Genomic DNA, 25,416 nt, shown 5'->3' on the forward strand with positions numbered 1-25,416 from the left:
GGAAGAATCATCTAGCAAACCAGCAGGCTTGTGAGCTAAACAAATGCTTACTGTTTCAAGTCACTAAGTTTTGGAGTGGTTTGTTTTATGCAGCTAATATAACAATTATGTTTTCTTCATTTTATTACATAGAAATTTCTATCCAACTATATATCTTTTGGACTTGGACACAGAACCATTGAAGTATTTTGGTAGAGGTTATATGATTATCACATAGAAATAGTCACAATATTTAGAAGATACTTTGAAAATTTAAGGTTATTTATAAGTAATAAACCTCATTCTCTTTTGAATAAGGAATTCCATGAGATATGTCCTATGTTGGATACACTGAAGGTTATGCTTGGATTCTTGAGCCAATAGAATATTACTTATTTTTCTCAAGAAGTAATTTATCAAATTGTATCCTAACAAAAGAATTGGTATTATTTCTACAAGTGCCTTTCTTTCAGGACATGTGAAAAGAAGAATATGGACACACCACTGGTAAACAACAATCCAGGATATGTATGTGATTTTCATAATTTTTATTATTATCAACCTTTTGCCTACATACAAATTTAAATATATAGGGAACTTCCTACCATTTAGAATTTTACCAACAGAAATATATAATGGAAAGGATTGCAATAATGATTTGTTTATAATACAATTTTTATCACAAAGGCCATATTGTAGTCAATTGAGGTGTGTGTGTATGTGTGTGTAGAACATTTCTGGAAAAATCCACACAAAACTATTAACAGTGGTAACCTCTGGTAGTGGGAATAGAATGAGGAAGAAGAATTTTATTTTACATACCTTTGATGGCTGGTTATTTTTACAAATATAATATTTACAAGCTAATAAAAATTATTTTTAAAAGTCAAAAACAATTATTACAAAGTGCAAAGTCAAATAGCTCTTTTAAAATTAGATCTTTACTTTTACCTGCAGAATTCGTCCATTAGATAGAAATTTATGATGGTCATCTTCTAGCAAGGGCTGTCCATCTTTCTGCCAGGAATTCCTTGGTGCTGGGCTGCCACTGGATAAACACTCCATCAGTGCACTCTTGTTCACCAGCACGGTGACCTCTTCAGGGAGATCACTATTTGCTCCCTTGATAATTGGTGGCACTAACAAACGATTGCAACAAAGGGAGAAAAATGGGCAAAAGTCTTTTCTAAATCATGCTAACTTTCTGACAGCTTTAAAAACTTTGGGATAATAATAGAGAAGCAAAACTTGAAGGAGAAACCTTTGATCCCCAGGTAACATTTTATACTAATAAATTGGGGTGGTGAAAACAGTATTTGAATTTGGCTTTATTCTCTTCCCTCTCTTCACTTATGCTAGACTAATCCCTCAGATAGTATCATTCCCCTTTAGCCCAATCTCAATTCTTCTCCAATATATCTTTTACTTCTCTCTCAGCCCCTCCCACTATACCTTCTGAGTTTTCAAGCAGACATATAAGAAGCATCTGTATAAATAGATATTTAAGTCTATATGGTCATCCAGAGGGGACAGATAAATTACACCTTTTAAAGTGTATTTGAAATGTTCAGATTTGGCCTTATTTGGAATGGAATTGCCTGGGTGATTCAAAGTGTGTTTCCCAGCCTCAGCACCGGTGGTATCAGCATCAGCATCATCTGCGAGCTTGGTTAAAAACGCAAATTCTTGGGCCCCAACTAACTTCAATAGGCATCTCTGAGGAGGGGCCAATAAATCTGTGTCTTAACAAGCTCTTCAGGTGATTTTTATGTATGCTGAAGTTTGAGAAGTCCCACTCTAGATTTTTCTACATGTGTTCATTCTTGATGAAAACAATACTATAGAATCCAGCTACACATTAGTTATGAAAAATCACATGTTACCCATAGAATTTTAAAAATGAAAATGTTAAATGAACTAGGAACACATGTTGACTGCTTTGGTAAATGTAGAAATTGATTTTTAAAATAATCATTTTTGTTTTGAAAGCTTATTTTTCCCCCACTTTAAAAATATACCTTATCTTTAGCAATCAGTAAAGACTGCAAGTTGATGTAGATGCTATCTTGTGGTATCTGGGTTTCCAACAACTAAACTGAAAGTCTGTAAAGGAAATACTCAATGCCACAAAGCACACAATAGAATTTCAATGTTATTTTGAATGCGTACTTTCACATTCAAAGCTACATGATTGATTTTAGTATACTTCAGATAATATAAAATGTATAATTTGAACTGCAGATTACTAAATAATAAACTTGAGTTTTAGATTAAATGAGACTATCACCACCCAACATCAAGAAAACCAATCAAGAGCTGAAGCATTAGGAGGGCTAGGAGATTCAGGCACTGACATGCAGAGGCCCCCACCTCAGCTCTTTGCTTCCACCTGCTCCAGCTGCCACACCCTACTAGTGGGTTACACCACTCAGAATTGTTCTCAGTGGCCCTCCCTGCACCTAGGAGGTGAGCAGCAGACATGAAACAGCCCTAACTCAGAATTTGGGGGCCAGTTAATTTTCTTGCTTTGTTCCACCTTCTAAACTCATCTCCAACTTGCTTGCTGACTTCCTAATTGAAAATAACAGCCTGAGGCATGAACATCTACCCTTGACCATCCAATCCCATAGTTTCATTTCAATTTCACTGAATCGCAGTCTTTCCCTAACTATATTATCAACTCCTTCTACTCACCCTAAATTAAACTCTTTCCAAATTTAGGTCTGTAAGGTACATGGATGTGTTTGGTCAAGGAATAGGCAGAGGCAGACATCCAGGCCTGCATGACTCAGTGGGATTGATGCGCAGGCACACAACTCTACTTGTTATATAACCTGTTTGTGTAAGTTCATACTTGGCTCTGAGCCACTATTGTCTGTAGAAGGTATAACTGCTCTGCGACACTGTGCACGGGGCTCAGTTTGGCATGGCATAGCATGGCTTGACATGGCTTGCGTGTGCCCAGAGAGAGAAATACTACTGACCACTGTAAGGGAGAGCCAGGCTCCTTTAAGGCAGGCAGGAACCAGCTCGTCCCCAGAGAATAAGAGTTAAGCTGCTAACACTGCAAGAGAGAGCTGGCCTTGCAGGCCAGCCGTAGAGCTATGCACAGGAGCCGGCTGCTGAGAGGAGCCACAGAGGCAGAGCAAAAAGCCAAGATAAAGGGGGACAGTGTAAGAGAGCTAGTGTGAGAGAGCTGCTGATGAGAGAGGTGCTGATGAGAGAGCTGCTAAACACAACTAGAGCTGGGGCTCGAACCTGATCCCAGGCAGGACATATGGCGTAGTTATGAACCTGACAAGGTCAAGTTAAGCCAGGTGGTCCAAGATATTCCTTCACTGTCCTTGACAATGTCAGCATTGATTTTTTAATTGTCATCTCATCTCTTTTCCTTGTAACTCTCTCATGAACTTTAAAATCTATGTTAATTGTTATGTCACTTATCTTTTCCCTTACAGGAAAAATACTTCTTCAACTCTCTGTTCATGCATTCAGATGGTGATTTGGTTCAAGGTTGGACATATGAACTAGACCTTATCAATTAGAACATTGCAACCTCTTGCTGTCTGTGATTGGCTCTGGATGGATACATGATTCACACTTGGCCAATTAAAACCACGGAAATTCAATTCTAGGGCTCCAATTGTAAATACTAGGAGAAAAAAACTTTCATTTGAATGTGGAACTAGGAGGATGCAAGCCTAGAGCTGCTAGAGGCCACCTTGCTATCCAAGGGGATCCCCCTCCCTGAGAGTGACATTAATAAAGAAAAGCAGAGTCGAGAGAGGTAAAGTCTGGTTGACCTCATTTGAACCACAGAAGTCAGACATGACTGTAGCCAGCTCTATTTTGGGACTTTTCTGATTCATAAGTCAATGAATTCTTTTTTTTTGTTTGTTTTCATTTAAGTCAGTTTGTTTCTTAATACTTCAAGAGTCCTGACTAATGTGCTGTCAATTTGTAGAAGATAATTACCTCCTTGGGAGAACTATCAGTTTCTGGTTATCTTTATAGTCTCAAAAGCACTTAGTGTAACATCCTGCAAACATTAGTTCCTCAAAAATACTTTACAGTAAAAGAATGAACAACAAACAAAAGAAAAACTCACCGAGTACACGGACATCATACTGAAGGGAATCTTCTCCAGCCTCATTCACAGCCACACATGTGTATCTCCCAGCATCTTCTACTTTAGCCCGAGGAATCTGCAACACTCGCCCTCCTGAAAATAATATCCCACTATGTTTACTCCTCTAATCTTAGAGTGAACACAAGCCATAAACAGAGATACAAATTTTCAGGTCTAATGACTGCCTTACATTTTCTTTCAAGGTTCCTGTTTCATCCAATGGTTCAGTTTTAATCTCAGATACCACTTTTACAACAAACACTGCATTATTAAAAAGTGACCCAACATATGAATCGGAACTCCTGAGAAATGAATGGCTCATGTAGATTTTCCTAGAAGGGGGACTGCTACTCTATGTGCTTCATCATGTTTCCTAGGGAATGTTACTATATAGTGACTCCTTGCTTTTATAGTTTTGAACACTTTTAATAGAAGTTTACACCATTTGCTGCAAGTACTTGTTTGAGAAAGCAATATCCAAGGATGTAAAAGTATAAAGTGTACTATTTTACATACATTCTTATGAGGATAGCTGTATATTTTTAAACATCATGTAGATATAATTTCAAATTTAGAGAAAAGTTGCAATAATTATATAAAGACTTTTACTCATGTTCACTAATTATTTATATTTCACTCCATTTGCTTTATCTCTCTCTGTCATATGTATATAATCTTTTTCTGAACCATTCAAGAGTAAGTTGGAGACATGGTGCCCTTTCACCCCTAAAATACTCATAAATCCATAGTTCATAACAAGGATAATCCCTTATATAACCGTGTTACAATGATTAAAAACAGAAAATTTAAAATCAAAACAAAACTACTATTGAATCTGCAGTCCATAATCAAATTTCATTATTGTTGCAATAATGTTTTTTATAGCCATTTTCCCCAAACCCAGATCTAATTTAGGATCACATATTAGACAGAGTTACCCTATCTACTTAGTCTCTTTTCATTTTTATTTTCAGGATACTCTTTTATTTAATTGGGGTCAAATTTACATTCAATTACTTACTGCACTGACCTTAAGTGTACAATCTGATGAATTTTGATAAGCCCTGTATATCTGAATGCTTGTTAAAATTAAATAGAAGCCTTGAAAATATTATTCCATAACAGTTTAAACATCTTTGCAATCAATAAACCAGATAACAATTTAAATATTTGAAACTAATAATCTTCCCTATTTATTTATGATAAGTGCATTTAATAAACTGAGCAGTAATGATCTGTAAATATATATTAGCATTTATGTTAATAATATATATAAACCAAACTGATTATCTTATTGCACTAAAAGAGAAATGGAGGCACAAGGAAGCCAAAGGACTTTGTGTTGATAGAGTGATGCGTAGTAGATCTGAAAAGTTCACTAAGCTATTTTCTCCTATTGTCTAATTCTCAAGCAAGACTCTTCTAGATTGAAGCTACGTGGATGCCAGTGGCATTCAGCAGTCTAACTGCCAGTTAAATTACTTAGCCAGAGACCCAACCAATTCAATTCGTCTAATACATGAGAGGAAACACATTTGGCAGAGAGTCAGCTTTTCACCCTGTTGGTATCAGTCTTTACCTGGCAAAATCAATACTTTATCACTTGAGGTCAGAGGGTGGCCATCTTTGTACCATGTCAGTGTAGGAGGGGGAGCAGCATTTGTCTCACAGTAAAGAGAAATGGGATTGTTGATGATCACATCTTTGGCTTCACCATTCCTGCCGGTATCTAGCATGTTTCCTATTTCCCAGAGTTTCTGAAAACTTGGAGGAACTATGGAGGAAAGGCATTAAATGTTGGTCACATATAAATGCTTAAACAAAGATCTTGGCTGTGTTTTCACCAGAGTGATTTGTAAAAGCAATAGATTAGACAATGTGGAAATAATTTCAAGTACTGACGCCACCACCAACTCTAGCCCTTAGCCAAAAAAGTAGTAGACGAAAGTCGGAGCTGGTTGTCAAGTGGAAGAACAAGAAATATGAGGCTCAGAATGCTGTGTTTATGCTTTGCTCTCCCCGTTAAAGGGCTCTGGCACTTAGACAATAAAGGGGCTCACTCTCAGGAAGGAGCATTGCTAAATGATACACAGCAGGAAAGACTAATTTTGAGAAACCATTAAAAAATACTGGTTCAATTGAGAGCATTTCACAGTGATTTGGCTTACTAAGAAGGCTAAAGAAATTATGCAATCAGGATTAAAAATTCCATTAACAAAAATAATAGGACATTTTCATACTTTTCTGGGGACAAGTATGAACTTTATGAAAGGCAATTTGCCTGCACATCAAAAGCATTAAAAGAGTGCATAACATAAAATTTATCACAGAAAAAAGTACATTTAACCTAAAATTTCCACCCTTAGAAAATTATGAAAAATCAAAGATGTACAAAAGTTTTATGTATAAAGATGTTCAGTGTAGCATTATTTATGAGTGGTGAAAGCTTAGAAACAACCCAGACATTCAACAATAGAAGTCTGGTTAAATAAATATTTTTTGGATATTCAACTGGTGAAACAGACATAATTATTAAAAATCATGTCGAATAGTTAGCAACATCAAGAGTAACAATATAAACAACAATAATGGCAGGTATCATTTCTCAATCATTTTGCTAGGAGCTTTATATACTTTATCTCATTTAGTATTCACTGCAATTCTACAAGACAGTCATGTTACAAATGAGGAAACAATCTTAAAATTTAGGTAACTTTACTAAGTCACAAAGCTTTTAAAAGCCATAATCATCATTCAATTCCAAGTCTGTTTTGTTATGTTGTTTGCTTGTTTTTATTTTTGCATTTATTTATTTATTTATTCCAACTTCCATTTTATGTTTATGGGGTACATGTGCTGGTTTGTTACATGAGTAAATTGCATGTTTTGGGGGTTTGGTATACATATTATTTCATCACCCAGATAATATGCCCAGTAGTGGACAGGTAATTTTTTATTACTCTGAATTCTGTACTGTACTACTTTCCTGCCTTTCATGTAAATGCTGTTTTTAAAACTTCATGATATAAAGTTAAGGGAATGCTAATGCAACAGAGAAATCTATATTGTGTGACCTCAACTTTGTAGAAGTATACATTTTAAAATATCAGAAGGAAACACATAAAAATAACAGAGGCAATCCTGAATGATGGGATTATTTCCTCCTTTAATTCTCAAGTCTAAATTTTCAATCATGAATTTATATTATTGTCAACAGAAAAAAACACTGTTTAAAATAAGTCAAATCTCTTTTCTTTTACTTTGAAAGATCATATAAATTACATTATATACAATAAGCAATTAGTATTACCTTGAATATTCACATCAAAATCCAACTCATCTTCACCTGCAATGTTAGATGCTACACAAGTATATCGTCCGGTGTCTGATATTTGAGCCTCCTTTATTTGAAGTGTGTGTCCATTCGCAGCAATATTAACATGATCATCGGATTTAAGGGGCTGTGATTCAATTATAACAATGTTAGCATTAAGTGCTATAATGAATCCTCTAAGAGGCCATGCAGTTGATAGTTTTTGTGATTTTTTAAATAAATGAAAATAAAATTGTATGCAAAACATTCACGACAATAGTTTAATCAAAATAATTGATTTACTTTGATTAAACTCATTGTTTTTGACTAATCAAATTTTTATTTATTGAAATTGCTGCTGTTACAGTTTACATTTGTATGAGACATTTGTGCATGATGCATTTATACATTTTTATGATAAATATGTGTTCTTAGTTACCATATTAATTTATTCATGTTGGAAAAATTTTTTTCACTGATCTCATGTAATATTTAAAAAGCATGTCTTTTATAATTTTGTAGAAAATGTTAGAATTTCTTTATGAAAGATTGAGCACATTAGTATAATCTGATTTGATCTAAATTACTTTTGTTCATTCAGAAACATCATTACTTTATAAATAAAAAAATTTAACCTAAAGATATTTATATTATGATGTTTTATTGAAATTATTACTATAAAATATTAACTTACATATATTCGTATTATGGTGTTTTATCAGTAACATTACCTATAGCTAATAGAATATTTCCCATCTTCTCAACATTTTCATTTATATTAAATTCCCCCTCATTCATTGAAAATTTTAGCTCCGGGCTCACTATCATTCCTTCTAATGATACTCTTCTCATAACTCTTGGTGATTTCAATGCCCACATAGATAATCATCCAATGCTGTGTTCTCTTAGCTCCTTGATCTCCTTCTTTTAATTTTCTTGTCCCTCACCCTTTCTCATCCACTAAATAGGAGTCATACCTAGACCTTATGATTACCAATAACTATGCTCCTTCATAATCTCAGTTTCAAGCTCTCATTTGGTGACTATCACTTCCTAGTTTTCTATTATTACTAATTTTCTTTAAGTTTTTTTCTTTTCATCCCATGGGAGCCCCACAATCCATTGACCCTGCAATATTTTCACTGCCACTCAGTCTCCTCCTGACTTCTATTCCCTTCTTACCCAGAGAAGATCTGTCATGATAATCGTTCCTTGTATAAAACTCTCAACTCTTTTGCCTCCTCTCCCTTTACTTTACTCCCCTGGCAAAACCCTAAGTGGTTAAAATCAGTTTCTGCCCATTCTGAGAATTTGCTGGTCAAGGGCATCCCTCCAGCAACTGTGTTTCTCTCACCTACATCATCATTAACTTATTTCTTTCCACTGGATGATTTCAACCTAAAAAAACAAAAACAAAAACCTCTCTTGCTGCAGCCCACCTCTACATTTTCTACTGCTCTTTGATGCCAAATGACTTAAAAATATTTTCTATACTTGTGGCCTCCAATTACTTTCCTTCAGTTTTTTCCTTCCATCATTTCTTGATACGTTCCAATCAGACTTTCACTGTTTCTTCTTGATCAAAAATTCTTTGCCAAGGTCACCAATGACATTCATGCTGCTAAATTCTAAGTACTTATTTTACCTGATCAGTATCATTTAACAGAGTTTAACTTGTGTTCATTTTGAAGTACCTTTTTCACTTATCTTTTGGGACACTACGCTCCCTGCTCCCCAACCTTTAAATAGAGGAGTACCCTGAGGCTTAATCCTTAGACCTCTTCTCTATTTACTCTCATTTATCTTGAACCTATATTTGATCTCCTTCCTACACATCCCACACCTCCTGCTACCACCTTGGTCCAAGCAACAACCATTGCCCTTTTGGTGGAGATGCAATTGCCATAACCATTGCAATAACTTCATAGCTGGACCTTTTCTTTATTCTCCAAGTACAGAAAGAAATGCAATCTGCTTAAAACCTTAAGTCAGATTATGTCATGTCATTCTTGTGTTCAAAATTTCCCAGTCGGCTTTCCGTCAGAATAAAGGCCAACTGGCACAAGGGGCAGCATGGTCTGGCTCTTCATTAGTCTTCTGCTCACATTTTCTGTTCCCATCTGTCACTGCACTTCAGCCCAAATGCCTCAGGGCCTTTGCCCTTGCTGTGCTCTTTACTTTGGAATATTTTGCCCTCTATTATTTTATGTCTGCTTCCTTCACTTTGGGTTTCTGTTTAAATGTCACCTTATCAGTGAGGTCTTCCCTAAGTAAGAAATCACACTCTCCACCCTTGGTTTCCTTCTCTCATATTGAGTTTTCTCCATGATACCTGCCCCACCTGACACATTATGTCTTATTGGTTTGGTTTAGTTTTGCCTTCCTAAACTTCACATGAGTAGAAATTTGTGTCTGTTTCTTTCATAGCTGTATTCCCTGCATTTAAAACAGTGTCTGACAAATAGTAGATGCTCAACAAATAATTCAGAATGCAATTAATCATTATTAACATTGTATCACTTATATAAAAGTAGCATAATTTAAATTTTTTTGCTAAAAGAAAAACTTCAGGGTATGAATAAATAAAACTCAAGATTCTATCAAAACTTATTGCGGCCAATACTTTGTCCAGTTTTTAATGTCTGTCAATATGTTTTGTGTTTCTTTTCTTGAAAACACTACTTCACTTTAGTGTTGCTCATCTGAAGACTGAAATAACAGGAGAATGAATATGGAAAATAAATTTTAAAATAGTACGTTTTTGTTCACATTCTAGGAGACCAATTGCAAACCCTAAAAAATCTAGCAGTGTAAAGCATCATAATTGGGTCAATTTCAAAGCCTGAACCTGAAGCTGCAATATAACAACTTATAATGAAATTTTCAAAAATAAGACAAAAACGCCTCATTTCCTGTGCACTTTTAGTCTTTACCCAGTTTTTAATGTGTGTATGTGTTCATGTACATGTGAGCATATGTGGTAACTATAAGGAATGAAACAACTTTAGAAAAGATTAAAAATAAAATATTTCAAAGGAGAAAGGGATTATTTGTTTCCAAGTAAACTGATAAAGAATTGATATTGTACTATGAAGTGTGCTTGTAGTCAGAAAAGAAACTATAAACAGAGCATGGTGGGAATTATATATTTTCCCTTTTGCAATGGCTTCCAGATGAAACTTGCTTATTTTATAAGGTGACTTCTTTTCTAGCTGCCAATATTGCAAAATCCATCTGAAATCTGAAAAAATAAAGCTATATCTTTCCTGCATCTTAAATCATGATTATGATCTGAACTTCTACAAGTGGAATTTGACTGACTATTTGGTTGATTATGTGTAAAACAGCACAAACAGCAGCTTAGCCGTTTCACATCTGTATTAAGTACGGTGTTAACAGCTGCTTAAAAATCTATTTTGGTCTAAGATCAACAGCACGTATGTCTTTTAAAACATGCATGGAAGAACATAAGTTGAATGAGAAATATGGATGTGTGGTCTGAAAGTCAGATCACAGAATTGAAGGATCTGTCTTTTATTTAAAGTTTCTCTGTTCCCAGTTAACTGTACTGGGCCCTTCACCATCTTTTTTAGCTTTTTTTCTTTATCTTGGAATATTTAAAAATATTACCTTTTGTAAAAGAGTTAAAGATACTTAAAGAATATCTGAGTAACTTTAGTAAATTTAGTACCCATGTTATACCTGTCATTCTAACCTGGGATAGCAACATTTATGTGTTGCTTCTTTACCAAGTTTACTTATTCTGTAAAACTGCAAAATAACAACAGCAAAAAAATGAAAAGAAGTGTTTCCCTAACTTCTCCAGTGGGAGGGTGGCCAGATTTTCATAGACAACTGCTAATATACAATTACAATTGTATATTAATTAACTGCTAATATACAAATACAATTACAAAATAATTATGCAAACTTTCCAGTGATGGAATAATGCTAAAATTGTTGAACATCGTTCAGGTTGTTTGTGTTTTTTTTTTAAGTTTTAGATTCTAGGAACATGGCATTTGCTAGTTTTAAGATCACATTGATTCTCTGAGTCACTTGTGTCTATTTTATTATTTCTTTTCAATTGACCATTTTAATCTTTAAGAAATCATCAGCAAATGAAAAAATTTGTGACTGGCCTGTCCATCCTTGTACCAGCTGAGGGAGGCAGAAGGAATTGCATATGCTTCACATTCCAAGGTCAGAGTGTTGTTTACTTTGATCTTCACTTCTTTAGGGGAAAGACCTGGCCCCCAAAGGTCCCCTTTATTGATTATGGGTGGAACTGCATAAAATAAATATTAAAGAGTTAGACACTGGTTATTTTCAATACATGGAATACCACAGAAATCACACTGAGGATTACTTATCAAGAAAACAAGGAAATAACAGAGGCATTCTATGCTGACCTTTCATTAAGTATCTAAGTTAACATCTTATGAAAGAGTGTTCAAATACAAGATGGAACAGGAAATCTCTTTCTCCCTTTATCATATAATACTGCCAATAAAGCTAATGTCCTTTACAGAACAGTTAGCTTCATTTGTTCCAGGTCCACAGACATAGTCTGAACATGATCCATAAAATGTATCTTATTGGTCATTAAGGGTACCAAGTCAAAGAACAAAAGATAATCAGAAAGATACTCTTCCTTTACAAACACAAAAGCAAAATTCTGAAATATGAGTCCCATTAATGGCAGTGGTAGCTTTGCTTTTTATTTATAGGTCAATGTACATTGGAATAGCTCAAAGTCACTAATGACCTCATCTTGGGCTGTTGATTAGAACATATGCATCTAACGACAGTTTTGTACATGAAAGTACTACATCTCAACCCAGAGGGTAATTCAGAAGGAAAAACAGAGAAACTTAAGGAAATGCCACTGACAAAGTCTCCAACAAGAGAGTAATGAGCAGATTTAGTAGGCTCTTCACATCTTGAAGCAATTGAGGCCATAGACACAATGCTTAATTCTACTTCCATCCTTAATAAAGTAAGCTGCACAAACAAGTCTTTAATGATGAGTATAAATAATTATGAACCCATAATGAAAAACAGGATTGAAAAAGTTAGAAAAATTGGGGAAGCTATGAAACATAGTATTCTTTCAGAACTTACTGTACACCTTCACTTCATAGTGCTTTATCATTTCTCCAGCCTCATTCGTGGCTACACAAGAGTATCTTCCAGCATTGTCCTCCTGTGCATTGAGGATCTGCAGAGTTCTGCCTCCTGTAAAATCATGGGACATCAAAGAGTCTCTAAAATCACAGTGACAGTGGAGTACACACAGGCTATCAGGGGTTTACGTCTTCTTGTTAACATATTTCTTTTTACATATGACAATTCTGTGATGGACATATGATATAAGATAAACTGCAATACTGATGGGGATTGCATGGTATCTGAGGACAGCTGCTGAGTCCCCAGTGGTGCTCTGTGGTGATGACCCTCATGCTCATTCAGACCTGCCATGCCTTTGTATACCACTCCAGCTAAGATCCTTCATAAGGTCTTTCATCCTCTTCATAAATAGGTTTCTGCCTTAATCATCTTTTCCTCTTATCTACCTAGCCTACAGAAGAAATTAATTGTGCTGAAGCAAAGTTTTTATTTTGGTCCTATCCTTCTTAAATATCTTCAATCGTTCTCAATTGACCAACATATAAAGTAAAAACTCTTAATTCTTAATTCAGGCATTCAAAACATGACTCCAGCTTTTCTTGCTGAACTTATTTCCTGCCCCTCTGCCAACATACATACACACAATATTTCCACTCAAGTTTCGGGTAGTGGGTGAGAATTCTATTGCACAGGGCTAGGCCATTCTCACTTTATACTTTTCCCACACAGGTTACCCTGATGGAACTGAAACCTCTCCTAACTCATTGCCAATCAACTAAATTCTAGAATGTTCGTTAAAGTCTCGTCCAAGTTCTGACTAAGCAACAAAGCTTTTTCTGACCACTTCAGCCTACAGTGGCCATTTCTTCATTTGAAGTCTTTTTTTTTTTTTTTTTTTTTTTTTGAGACTGAGTCTCGCTCTGTTGCCCAGGCTGGAGTGCAGTGGCACGATCTCGGCTTACTGCAACCTCCGCCTCCTAGGTTCAAGTGATTCTGCTGCCTCAGCCTCCCGAGTAGCTGGGACTACAGGCATGTGCCACCACGCCTAGCTAATTTTTTGTATTTTTTTAGTAGGGACAGGGTTTCACTGTGTTAGCCAGGATGGTCTCAATCTCCTGACCTCGTGATCCGCCCGCCTCAGCCTCCCAAAGTGCTAGGATTACAGGCGTGAGCCACCGCACCCAGCTTCTTCATTTGAATTCTTATAAAACTCACTCCCTATTTATCATACCCCCTGACTATTCAGAATCCATGATTTTTCACAGATTCATATTCTTAATCAACTCTTTGCACATATTACCTCTTCTCAATATAAGACTGTCAGTCTGTTAAAGCCAGAAATAATCCTTTTTCTTTTTATTTGCATTATCTATTTCCATGCAGTAAAGAGGAACAAACTCTCTCACTTTGAATTAAACTTTGAAGGAAAGTTAATATTTAATCAGGAATGAATTTCTACCCTTTTTGGCATTCATATTATAATATATTTTAGCAGTTAATTACATTGTGGCATTTATTTATTTGCCTTTTAATTTAGGTATTCTTCTGATCTTTTAAAAAGTAATTTTCAGTACTTTACAGCAGAGGTCCCAATCCCTGAGCCATGGACTGGGACCAGCCTGTGGCCTATTAGGAACCAGGCTGCACAGAACATAACACAACCAACAAAACATAGGTGTTTTTATAAAAAGTAACCAATGATTCTGCTTTTCTAGAATAGTAGATGACGCAGATGCATCTTGGACATCTGAAGCAAATGAATTACCTGGAAGAATACGAATGTTTCGGTTAGATTCTAAAGGAGTGCCATCCTTAAACCAGGTGATGGTAGCTGGAGGATATGAATAAGCTTCACAGACCAAAGATGTGGGACTGTTAAGGATGACAGTGACATCTTCAGGGTTGCCATCACTACCTACACCAGCAATTGTAGGAGATACTGAAAAAGATGAAAATTTGTTGAAGAAATATATGTAGAAATTTGTATATTTGTGCATTTCTAAATTTCCATTATATGTATTTGTATAATTTCATTCCCTAGCAGTTACAGAAAACAAATTATTATTATTATTATTATTTTACACAAAAGAGTGATCCCTCAAAAAACTCATAGGGTAATGGAGGAGATGACACATAAAAAGGAACCATAACACATAAAAAAAACCACAATGTAGTAAGGGCAATAATGGGAATGCTGGTGCAAGGTAAATGGAGGTTTTTTGGAAATGAGTTAGCATTCAGTCCAGTTTGAGGTGTGTAGTGTGAAGAGTCTCATTAGAGAAGGCCTCTTAAAGGAAGAGGATTTAAAGTGAGCCTTAAACGATCAGTGGTAGTTAGCAGGTGAAAGCAGAGACTAGTAAGAGGGAACATGTTGGGAGCATGGTAGTATTAAATTGTAAGCAATGAGGGGCAAGCAGGGTACATCGGGAGGATGAACTCAAGTGGATCAATATTGGAAGCAAGGACAGCTGAGACAGGTACATTTGTTTTATAAAATATAACGAGGAACTGAACTAGAGCATGAAAGGAAGGTATAAAGTGGAAGGAGCAAGTAAAGAAAGATTTAGGGCATTACTGACAGGACTTGATTATGGAAACTGGGGGCTAAAGGAAACTGAAGTCAAATATAACTTCCAGTTTGCTTGCTTGGGAACCTAAACTGCAGAGAAGCAACATAAAAATATAAAATGTAGAAAGATTTGCTCATTTAGGAAGGGAAAATAGTTTGTTCAATTCTGAATATCTTGTATTTTAAGTGCTTATGGGAATTTCAGGTGGAAATGCCCGACAAGCAATTCTATATAGGAATTCAAACCTTGCAAGAAAGATCTGGGTTACAGGTATACATTTTTAAAAGTTTCTTGTGTATAGAAGATAATTAAACATCTGGGAATGAATTGTATTACTTGAAGAGAATATGTAGAGTAACACAAGCAGTGAAGTAAGGACAGAACACTAGGGAACCCAGTATTTAAGAGGTGGCTCAAGATTCCATAAAGGGCAGAGAAAGGGAGCAAACAAAGATATGTGAGGATAACTGGGAAAGAGCATTGTGAAGGAAAAAAGAGATCAAAATGTACAAAACATTAAAATTGGGACTGCAAGATATTTGCTGGACCTAGAAAAAGGGAAGTGCTTGCCAGAGTAGTGTCAGACAGAGGCTGTTTTCAGTAGGACAGCAAGTATAGATATCTGGGCATGGTTAAAATATGAAGTGGTGGAGACAGTAGACGGTGAAGCTGCAAGTAAGGCAGATGGTGGAAAGATACAGGGTCGAGGGTGTAAGTGCAAGGAGTAACTGAACAAGAAGGATAAGTTATCCTCTGAGAAAAGAAAGGGTAAAGGCACTGAATTTTTGGCCGGGTAGATTGGAAGTTGAAAACACATGCACTTAAATAGCCTCTACTTTTTGAAGTTGGTGGAAAAGGGCTTTGATTCAGATCTAGATCCCTCAGTCTTCAATGAATGAATGAATGAATGAACATATATATAATACCAGATACTGTATGTCAATTTATACACTTATACACTTATGACATTTATAAGTTTCAATTTATACACTTATACACAATACAATATTGACACTTATACAGTATCTGGTATTTTTATGTAATTTTTCTTGCACATATATCTCCCCTACGCAATTAGACTATCAGCTCCTTGAGGGCTGTGTTCAATATGAGAAGTTTCTATCTATGGTGGTATCTTTGTACTCCTTAAATGGTATAACCAATAACTATAAAAACAAACAGCCATACAAATTTTCATACTCACATATAGGTCAGTTGATTTTAGTAGAATTATTTGATATTAGGAATCCAATACAATAAATTTAGGGGGTAGAAATTTCAAAAAGTGAGCACAAGTTAAAAATCTATTTTAATGTCTTTCCTGAGACATAAGCCAGAACTGAACATACCAACAGACAGTTATTTCATCACTCTTAGTCCACAAAGACTATTATATGGCCAATTTCCAATAATGGCTAAGTCTCACAAAAAAAAGGATAGAATATCTCAGGTTGAGACCCAATCACTGTTTACCTGCTTCTCTTTGACCAATATATCTCTATCCTTTACTACTGATTAGTCTGTCTTATTCAGAGTTGTGTCCCTAGCACAAAACACTGTGCATAGAACATAGTAGGTATTCCATATGTCATAAATTAATTTATAAATCAATTCAGGAAAAATAGTAAATGCACACAAGCACTGGTCCTCCTTACATGATGAAATTCTACGACGGAAACATTACTTGAACAGAAAAAGACAAGAAAATTTAGCCTACAGTCATGTCAGATTCTTTAAGATATGAAGAAAAGCTCACACCTACCAAATACATTAAGACTGAAGCTCCTGCTCTTGTCGCCAGCTGGACTGGAAGCCAAACATGTATATCTTCCAGTGTGTGGCACCTGGACATTGGTAATTTGAAGAAAACGGCCACCAGATATAATGTGATGGGCTTCATCTTCTTGGAGGGGCTGCCCATCTTTGTGCCATGTAATTTCTGGCACTGGATTCCCTGTAAAAATCCATTTCTGAGAGTCAGCTAATAATTACATGTATACAATGGATAAACTTTGAAAGAGGAGGTTTTCAGTCATTTGTCTTTCTACATATCCCACGTCTAAAACACTGCAGTAATCATTCATTTAAAAATAACTATGCAAGCTAACTTATTTTATAATAATGGTTATGTTGACTTTAAAAATATGCATAGATTATAAATCATTTTCAAATGTAGGTTAGTGTTCATCTATAAGTAAAATGATTCTAAATTGACCTTCATGTTTAACTAAATAACTAAATTTATACTATTTTTTAGACTATTACAACTAAGTATTTTGACAGTAAAGTACAGTTTTTAAATAATGCAGCATTCATTTTTATTAAAACTATTATTCATGAACACCTTTGTATTCATATACTTTTTTTTTTTTTTTTTTTTTGAGATGAAGTCTCACTCTGTCACCCAGGCTGGAGTGCAGTGGTGTGATCTCGGCTCACTGCAAGCTCTACCTCCCGGGTTCACTCCATTCTCCTGCCTCAGCCTCCCAAGTAGCTGGGACTACAGGTGCTTGCTACCACACCCGGCTAATTTTTTTGTATTTTTAGTAGAGAGGGGGTTTCACCGTGTTAGCCAGGATGGTCTTGATCTCCTGACCTTGTGATCCACCTGCCTCGGCCTCCCAAAGTGCTGGGATTACAGGCGTGAGCCACCGTGCCTGGCCTCATAGAAAAATTTTCTAAAAGATTTTATATTTTTGACAAAAAGCTGTAAAAAACCAAAACCTTTAATTAATTCAACATGCAGATATTTTGAGTCTATACCAGGATTCTATCATAGATAGATGGCAGAATATTGAACAGATCAAGAGATAAAAATATATTAATTATTCTTTAATATTTACAGCCTCTAGGAAGAGATCCTGTATTTTTATTTTCAAATGAGATCTATGTTAAATATTAAGTTTTAAATTATTCAAATACTTAAAAAAATTTTTAAACCATAAAAGCAAGTCATGTTAGGAAAGAGGGCTAGGATGATATACTAGCTTGAAGAGAGGATTTTATAAAATGTAGGCAATGCTTGTCTATGCAACTGTTGTAAATTACTATATTATTTCTAGAAAAAAATTATTAACAGGTTAATAGTATATATCACACCCTTTATATCTGCCTTTCTTAAAATAGAAACATTCCCCCCTCTGCTTATTTGAATTTATTGCTCACATAAGGCAGACAAACAATGAAATAAGAAACTCACTGAATCTTCCTTAAAACTCTGACTTTCCATAAAATGTTATGGGCTACTTTCATTCTTACTTTAAAACTGCAAGGCCATCTACAATAAAAAGACAGCCTTGAAAATATCCTCTTAGAGATGTGTTTATTTTGATTATATGCAAGAAATCAATCTACTGGTAAAGATGGTGAAACTGGTTTTAGAATTTTTATTTTTCCTACTCTATATTCCCTCTGTAATATTCAAACATGCTAACAAAAGGTAACAATATTGTTCTTGGAAAATCCCCACTACAAAATAATGCCATTCTTTCACCAAAACTCCTACCTATTTCTTTGAAATGAAATTTAAGAAAAAAAGGAAAAGAAAAGGAAGGCACAAACACAGGGAAGGAAACAAAAATTTAAAAAGGTAGGGCAAGATAAACATACATGTAAGTAGAAGCAGAATAATTTTTCAAAAGAGAATGATTTATTGAATTGAAAGAAAAGACTCCCTTCCTTCCTTCCTTCCTTCCTTCCTTCCTTCCTTCCTTCCTTCCTTCCTTCCTTCTCTCCCTCCGTCCCTCCCTCCCTCCCTTTCTCCCTCCCCACTCCCTCTTTCTTCCTTCTTTTCTTTTTGGTATTTCCTTTTTGTCTCCACAGAATTTGAAAGGTTTCCTCCTACATTTCTACCAGCTATACTGGACTAGAATTTAATTTCAAATGCCAATTATAGTAGCTGAACTTTTCCTCAACTCATTAATATATAGTGGGACTCAATATCTACCCAAAGGAAAATAACTCATAACAAAAAGATACCTGCATTAGTATGTTTACCGGAGCACTATTCACAATAGCAAAGATATGGAATCAACCTAAGTGTCCATTAACAGAGGTTGGATAATGAAAATGTGATATATATATATATATATGCACACACACACACACACACACACATTCCATGGAATACTACCTATCCATAAAAAGAATGAAATCATATCTTTTGCAGCAATATGAATGGAACCGGAGGCCTTTATCTTAAGTGAAATAACTCAGAAACAGAAAGTCAAATATCGTATGTTCTAACTTATAAATGGGAGCTAAGTAATGTGTACAAATGGACACAGAGAGTGAAATAATAGACCTTGGGGACTAGGAAGGGTGGGAGGGTGGGAGAGGGGTTGAGAGATGAGAAATTACCTAATAAGTAAAATGTACACTACTTGGGTAATGTTTACCATCACTGAGACTTCACCAGTACTCAATATATCCATGTAACAAAACTGCATTTGTACCCCCTAAATATATAAAAATTTTTTAAGATACATAGTGGAGGCAATGACTATCAGTGAGGGGGGGGGAGCACCAAAAGTCTGAGAGCTGAGCCCATACCTGTCACTTCACAAGTCAGCGTAACACTCTGTTTCTCTTTTACCTTCACATCTTCCAATGTATTTTCACCCACAATATGAGGTGGTACTAAAAAAAAAAAACAACAACAAAATAACAGCTCTTAACAGCAAAGCTGCTATTTTATAGGTATTTATGTATGGTTTTATTAAGCTATAACCTTCAAAACAAATCCCCCAGTCCACATTCATTATTTGATTGCTAGAATGTCATAATATTATTTTGATCAAGTCTACTGTTAAAGTCATAAATCCAATTATAATGAATTTTATTGTAATGTAAATCATTAAGTCTGCATAAAAATGTCAACAAATCACCAAGAACATTTATTTGACTTTTATTTCTTCCACTATAACTCTAATATGTATTCACATTAAACAAGTCATTCAGCCTCTCAGGATATTGTTGAGCAATTGTGAATTAAAACAGGCATTTTAATTCCCCCAAACGATTGCCTGATTGCCTCCAAACAATTCTAATATTGAATTCTTGCCAAGAGTCACAGTCCAGGGTCTAAATAACACAGGTATGAGATCAAGTGGTAAATAAATTTTAACTCTGGTTCCAGGATTTAAGGCAATTTAAGTTTCTTCTAGATATTGCAAACTATATAAGTACCTAATACTGAAAGCCCAAAGATTTTTCTTTCTTCACCAGCTGCATTCCTTACAACACAAGTATATTGGCCAGCATCTTCCATTGTGGTCTGCATCAGCCGTAGCATCCTGCCTCCTGCAGAAGCAAACCATCTTTTTAAGATGACTTAAAAAGAAAAATGAAACTTTATAAGCCATCCAAGTGATGCTCAATTTAGGTAAAAATTTAATCAGTATGCTTTAGAGGCCCTTAAAATGAATTTATGTTAAGCTTTTTAAAAAATCACATTTTAAACTTATATAAAACAAAATAGTTCAGAAAAATCTTCTAGTTCAATAGATAAAAAAATAAATATGTTAGGTGACAGCAAGCAAGAAATGTTTCACAGAGAAGGTGATGTTTGAATATGATCTTAAAAGATAAGTATATTTTAACACATGAGTTGAGAGATGCTGATATAGTTTGGCTCTGTGTCCCCACCCAAACCTCATCTCGAATTGTAATCCCCATAATCCCCTGGTGAGGGACCCGGTGGGAGGTCAAGGGAGGGACCTGGTGGAGGTGACCTGATCATGGGAATGGTTTCCCGCATGCTGTTCTCATGATAGTGAGTGAGTTGCCATAAGATCTGATGGTTTCATAAGCATTTGACAGGTCTTCCTTCACATACTCTCTCTTCTGCCGCCTTGTGAAGAAGGTGCCTGCTTCCCCTTCTGCCATGATTTTAAGTTTGCTGAGGCCTCCCCAGCCATGCAGAATGTAAGTCAATTAAACCTCTCTCCTTTATAAATTACCCAATCTCGAGTATTTCTTTACAGTAGTGTGAAAACAGACTAATACAGATGCTATTGTGAGTGGAGTATGAATGAAGAGATAGATAGAGGTGGAAAGTAGGTGTGAGAAGTGGTATCAAAAGCAGAGCAGGTGGAGAAAATGGTAAGAGATGAGGCTAGATGGAGTATGGCCAGATTGTATGGGCCCATGAATACTACGCTAAGGAATTTAGATTTTATTGCACTCACTAAAGACTATGGAGTATATAAACAAACACGGCTTATGATCTGATTTGTGCTTAGAAAGACACCTGTGATCAGATAGTTAGGAAAAGAGTCCTAGTTTTCCATTGAACATGTAGTATGGGAATATCAGAAAGATAACCAGCCCAGACACCCAGATTTGGGTGACATCAATATATTACCATTACTTTCAATGGCAAAAACCACAATTACTTTTGCACCAACCTAATATAAGGAAGATAGGAGAATGAAGACTACCAGCTTTCAATTAAGCTTCATGGAATCCTACATTATATAAAATGTTATGGGGTCACTTCATGCACTAGTGATACACTGCTTTTGCTTCTTTTTGTATTTTGAACATCTATGTAACATTTTGTTTGAAGAAATATTCATCCAAGAAATGTATGTAGACTGAAAGTGAAACTCTAATATACTGGGGGTGTAATTTGGAGGAGAACTCTATTTAAAGATAAAAGCAGAGGAGCCAACAAATGAGATGAAACAAAACCTGCAGAGAACTAAGAGACACTGAGAGAACAAAGTCCTGGGCACCATTTGAGGACTAAGGTCCAACAAAAAAGTAGGTCATTTATTGGATTGTGCAATAATTTTCTAGCTGGTATATTTTTGCTTAGCACCCTGAATTTGAATTAAAAACAGTATAATGGTTACCATGAAATTTTCATGTAAATGTTCGCCTGGGTCTGGTTTCCCAGGGGTATTCTATCTGTTTTCTGTTTATGTAAACACAGGCTGACATTGAACTTTTTCTATAAGCAACCTTCCCACCCTAAGCCCACTGAAAGGTGAACTTAGTAGTATCTTATTTAGACAGACAAAGCTAATTACCTGAATTTAGCCTTTTTTTCCCCACTGAATTTAAGTAAACAGAAATTTTGTTTACTTAAAAAGTAAAAATGCTTTAAAAACTTATGTCAATTAGGGAAGGATTCAAGCACTCACTGCCACTTCAGATTAGTGAGATCATAATATGATTCCAGTTGAGAGGTATTAAAGCAATACAACTTTTATGAATCACTGCTGGCTCTACAAACGTCAACCTCATAAGTTTCACGATTCTCCTTTTCTCTTTTTTTCATGGACTTCTCGCTTAATCCCGTGAAAACCAAAAATGGGTTCTGACAGTAAATTATACTTATATGGAGACGTTTCTTGTACCTATTAAATTTTTATAACAGTTATCTGTTTCTGGCAGATAACTTCATAACAATGATAGGGTCTTCACCAAAGTACTGCTTTTAGAAAAGCTATGCTTAAATTCTCAGGAGGACTAATATTAATGAAACAGGCATGTACAGGAGACTGAAGACCAAGCAAGACATATGCCATTCATTTGATTCTCATTTATCTATTGCGCAACACAACATGTTCAGACTGTAAAACTGAATAACTCCTTTGGCAGCACCACAAGGTGAAATACTTATCATGTGTTCACTCAGGGATCTCCAGCTGCTAGTCAAGCACAACAAAGATAAATAAAACCAAAACACCACTTCTGTAAATTTGTAACGAGCTAGAGCACATCACTTTAGCTTGCCTTTTTCACTTCCAGGAGCTCTGCTGCACTTACTATATTTAATAAGAGTCCCTACTTTCTTAGCAAGTGAACATTTTTTAAAAAGCCAGAAAGATGAATATAATTTCAAGCCAAGAAGATAATGTGTTTAGGCTTTGGTAACCACATTTTAATACAATCTTTGTCATTAGTATGTATTTCTTAAGATCAACACAGACTGAGAGTCCTGTCAAAGTAAAAACATCATAGTAAGGACATAGGAAAGTTTCCCAGGACAGGGAGACCACAAACCTTTTACCAGGTTGTCTATGACAATAACAAGAAACCAGGTATTGGATGCTTACCATAGAAGCAAGTGCTGTGTTAACTGTTTTAGATATCTCATTTCATCCTTACAAAAACCCTGAGGCAAATACTATTATTATCACTTTACAAGTGATCAAACTGAAGTTAGCTAAGTTAAGTAACTAGTCTGAGGTCATAAATATAGTGAGTATTATAGACAATAAATGTGGTTAATGGTAATGTACATTCTTCCTCAAGCTCCTATCAGTTATAAACCAAGATCGGGAAGAAACAGGGGGAACTTAGGTTTTTTAGACCTAATTCCAGCACTAGGAAAAAATCTTTTCTGAATATGCCTTCAGTAGTGGTAATGTAAACTTTGAGCACATTTAGGTGAAGGGAGCTTACTGCCACTTAAAGTAGCTCATCTTGATTTTAAGCAAGCTAAATAATCTTTTAAGTTGTTTATATTCAGACACAAATCTATCCCTAGAATCTTCCATATACTGACATTACTTTTAACCTCTGGAACTAGAAAAAAACAACATAATCCTTTCTACACCATGGCTCTTCAAATATTTAAATTTACTTTGGATTATATACCAAATACACCACAAGATTTATTTTTCCAGGTTAAATACAGACATATTAATCATTATGTGATAACTTCCCATCATAGTTATTTTCCTTTGCAAATACTGTCATTAAGCCTTTCTTCTTGTCTTTCTAATAAGTTCTGCTAAGTTTATAGTGCACACGATCTCTTGCTTTTCTTATTGGAGAAAATATAGTTTATTGATGTGGCAAAATATTACATTTGTTGTCTTGATAATCACATTGTATTAATGCATACTGAGAAACTAACACAATTCAGACATCTTTTCATATTAAGAGTTCTGAAGCTATACTTCACCATAAGTTCATCACTGGTTTGACTGTAAGTGCAAAGAGATCATAAACTAGCATAATCAGATAATTATATAGAGGGTCATCATGAGCCTTACTTAACCTTCATCTTGTTAGCTTTAACCCAAAAGCTCCAGCATGAGGTGTGTTTGAATTTTGATGCCTTCAATCACACATTAGGTATTTTTCTAAGTATCTAAGCTTTTTATTAACCAAAAACTTGGCAAGATTATCTTAGTCTGTAGCCAAGTCATTACTAAAATGGGCCAAGTGCAGATTTCTGCAGCTTGCCTCTCTCTACGCTTATATTGATCCACAAATGACAAGCTATTTAGATTTTCCCACAAAATTATATGAGGAATATGATCAATATCTCTTGAAAATAAAGTCTTAGCTCACAGGAAACTACCCATTTTAGAAATGTAAACATCATTGAGATTAGTCATGAATACATTGAAATATTAATATTTGGTTATAGAAGTATTTTATATACTAGTATTCACTGTAGAATTTGAATTCAATTTCAGCACTTCCTATAATTATTTTCAAATTGGTGGATGCTCACTGTAGCATGAATGCTTTGACATCTCCATGACTGACGTAATCAGCAAGTGCCAAGATTTGTTTCTTAAAGGGGTCTGGAGATATTTGGAGATTTCTCATTTTCATATATTTTCTTACATCCTTTTAAATATTTTTTCTTAATATGATTAGTGAATATTACAGTAAGCAGTAGGTTAAAAAATAAAACAATAAAAACACTGAGCAATTTGAAATTAAGGAGAAATTGTAGCCATATGAAGCTAAAAAGATTATAAGGCTACCAGAATTTCTAATACCTGAAAGAATCCTCACAGAATTGCTAAGGCTGACAGGCCACCCATCTTTGAACCAGGTTATGGAAGGCAGGGGAATTCCAGAAGCTTCACAAGTCAAAGATACTGAGTTCTTTTCTACCACACTAATATTTTCAGGTGACCTGTGGTTTCCTATGATGCTTGGAGGAGCTGTAAGACAAAATAAAACAAACAGGGAATGGAAATATTAGTTGCCTGATGTACATTTGATATACCTGATGTTGTATATCAAACATCAAATCCTAAACAGTGTATGTTAATAAGACTTCCATTTTATGATTAATAGTAAGCAAAATAAGCAATCACAACAACCAGCTATGTGTGTGTGTGTGTGTGTGTGTGTGTGTGTGTGTGTGTGTGACATTCCTGGAAGTAAAAATGTCACTTCTTCCTCAATCTTAGCAGTAAATTATTTTCATATTGTTATTCCAATAGTGATGAGTGATTTTGTATGAGTCACTCACCCCCCTTTTTTTAAATGCAATTTCAACTTTCATTTTAGATTAAAGGGATTCATGTGCAGGT

General features: G+C 35.2%; 1 protein-coding gene and 1 long non-coding RNA gene across 5 annotated transcripts in view; one reads left to right on the plus strand and one right to left on the minus strand.

The window, feature by feature from the left end:
* Window positions 1-4,094, plus strand: part of LOC129528069 (uncharacterized) — a 166,452-nt gene extending 162,358 nt beyond the window's left edge. For both annotated transcript variants that reach the window (XR_008673255.2, XR_010135202.1), the window contains exon 4: window positions 3,438-4,094. This is a non-coding gene — a long non-coding RNA (uncharacterized lncRNA). The remainder of the gene's footprint in view (window positions 1-3,437) is intronic.
* HMCN1 (hemicentin 1) overlaps window positions 1-25,416 on the minus strand; it is a 454,854-nt gene that overhangs the window by 108,862 nt on the left and 320,576 nt on the right. For all 3 annotated transcript variants that reach the window (XM_055367497.2, XM_055367502.2, XM_055367506.2), the window contains 11 exons: window positions 24,874-25,041; window positions 20,309-20,422; window positions 19,673-19,759; window positions 16,884-17,075; window positions 14,317-14,490; window positions 12,546-12,659; window positions 11,564-11,709; window positions 7,419-7,569; window positions 5,688-5,882; window positions 4,088-4,201; window positions 931-1,118 (listed from right to left, as the gene is read on the minus strand). In XM_055367497.2, coding sequence (XP_055223472.2) covers window positions 931-1,118; window positions 4,088-4,201; window positions 5,688-5,882; window positions 7,419-7,569; window positions 11,564-11,709; window positions 12,546-12,659; window positions 14,317-14,490; window positions 16,884-17,075; window positions 19,673-19,759; window positions 20,309-20,422; window positions 24,874-25,041 — 1,643 coding nt within the window. The remainder of the gene's footprint in view (window positions 1-930; window positions 1,119-4,087; window positions 4,202-5,687; window positions 5,883-7,418; window positions 7,570-11,563; window positions 11,710-12,545; window positions 12,660-14,316; window positions 14,491-16,883; window positions 17,076-19,672; window positions 19,760-20,308; window positions 20,423-24,873; window positions 25,042-25,416) is intronic.

Source organism: Gorilla gorilla, chromosome 1 (assembly GCF_029281585.2).
Source record: "Gorilla gorilla gorilla isolate KB3781 chromosome 1, NHGRI_mGorGor1-v2.1_pri, whole genome shotgun sequence".
In the NCBI taxonomy this organism is placed as follows: Eukaryota; Metazoa; Chordata; class Mammalia; order Primates; family Hominidae; genus Gorilla; species Gorilla gorilla.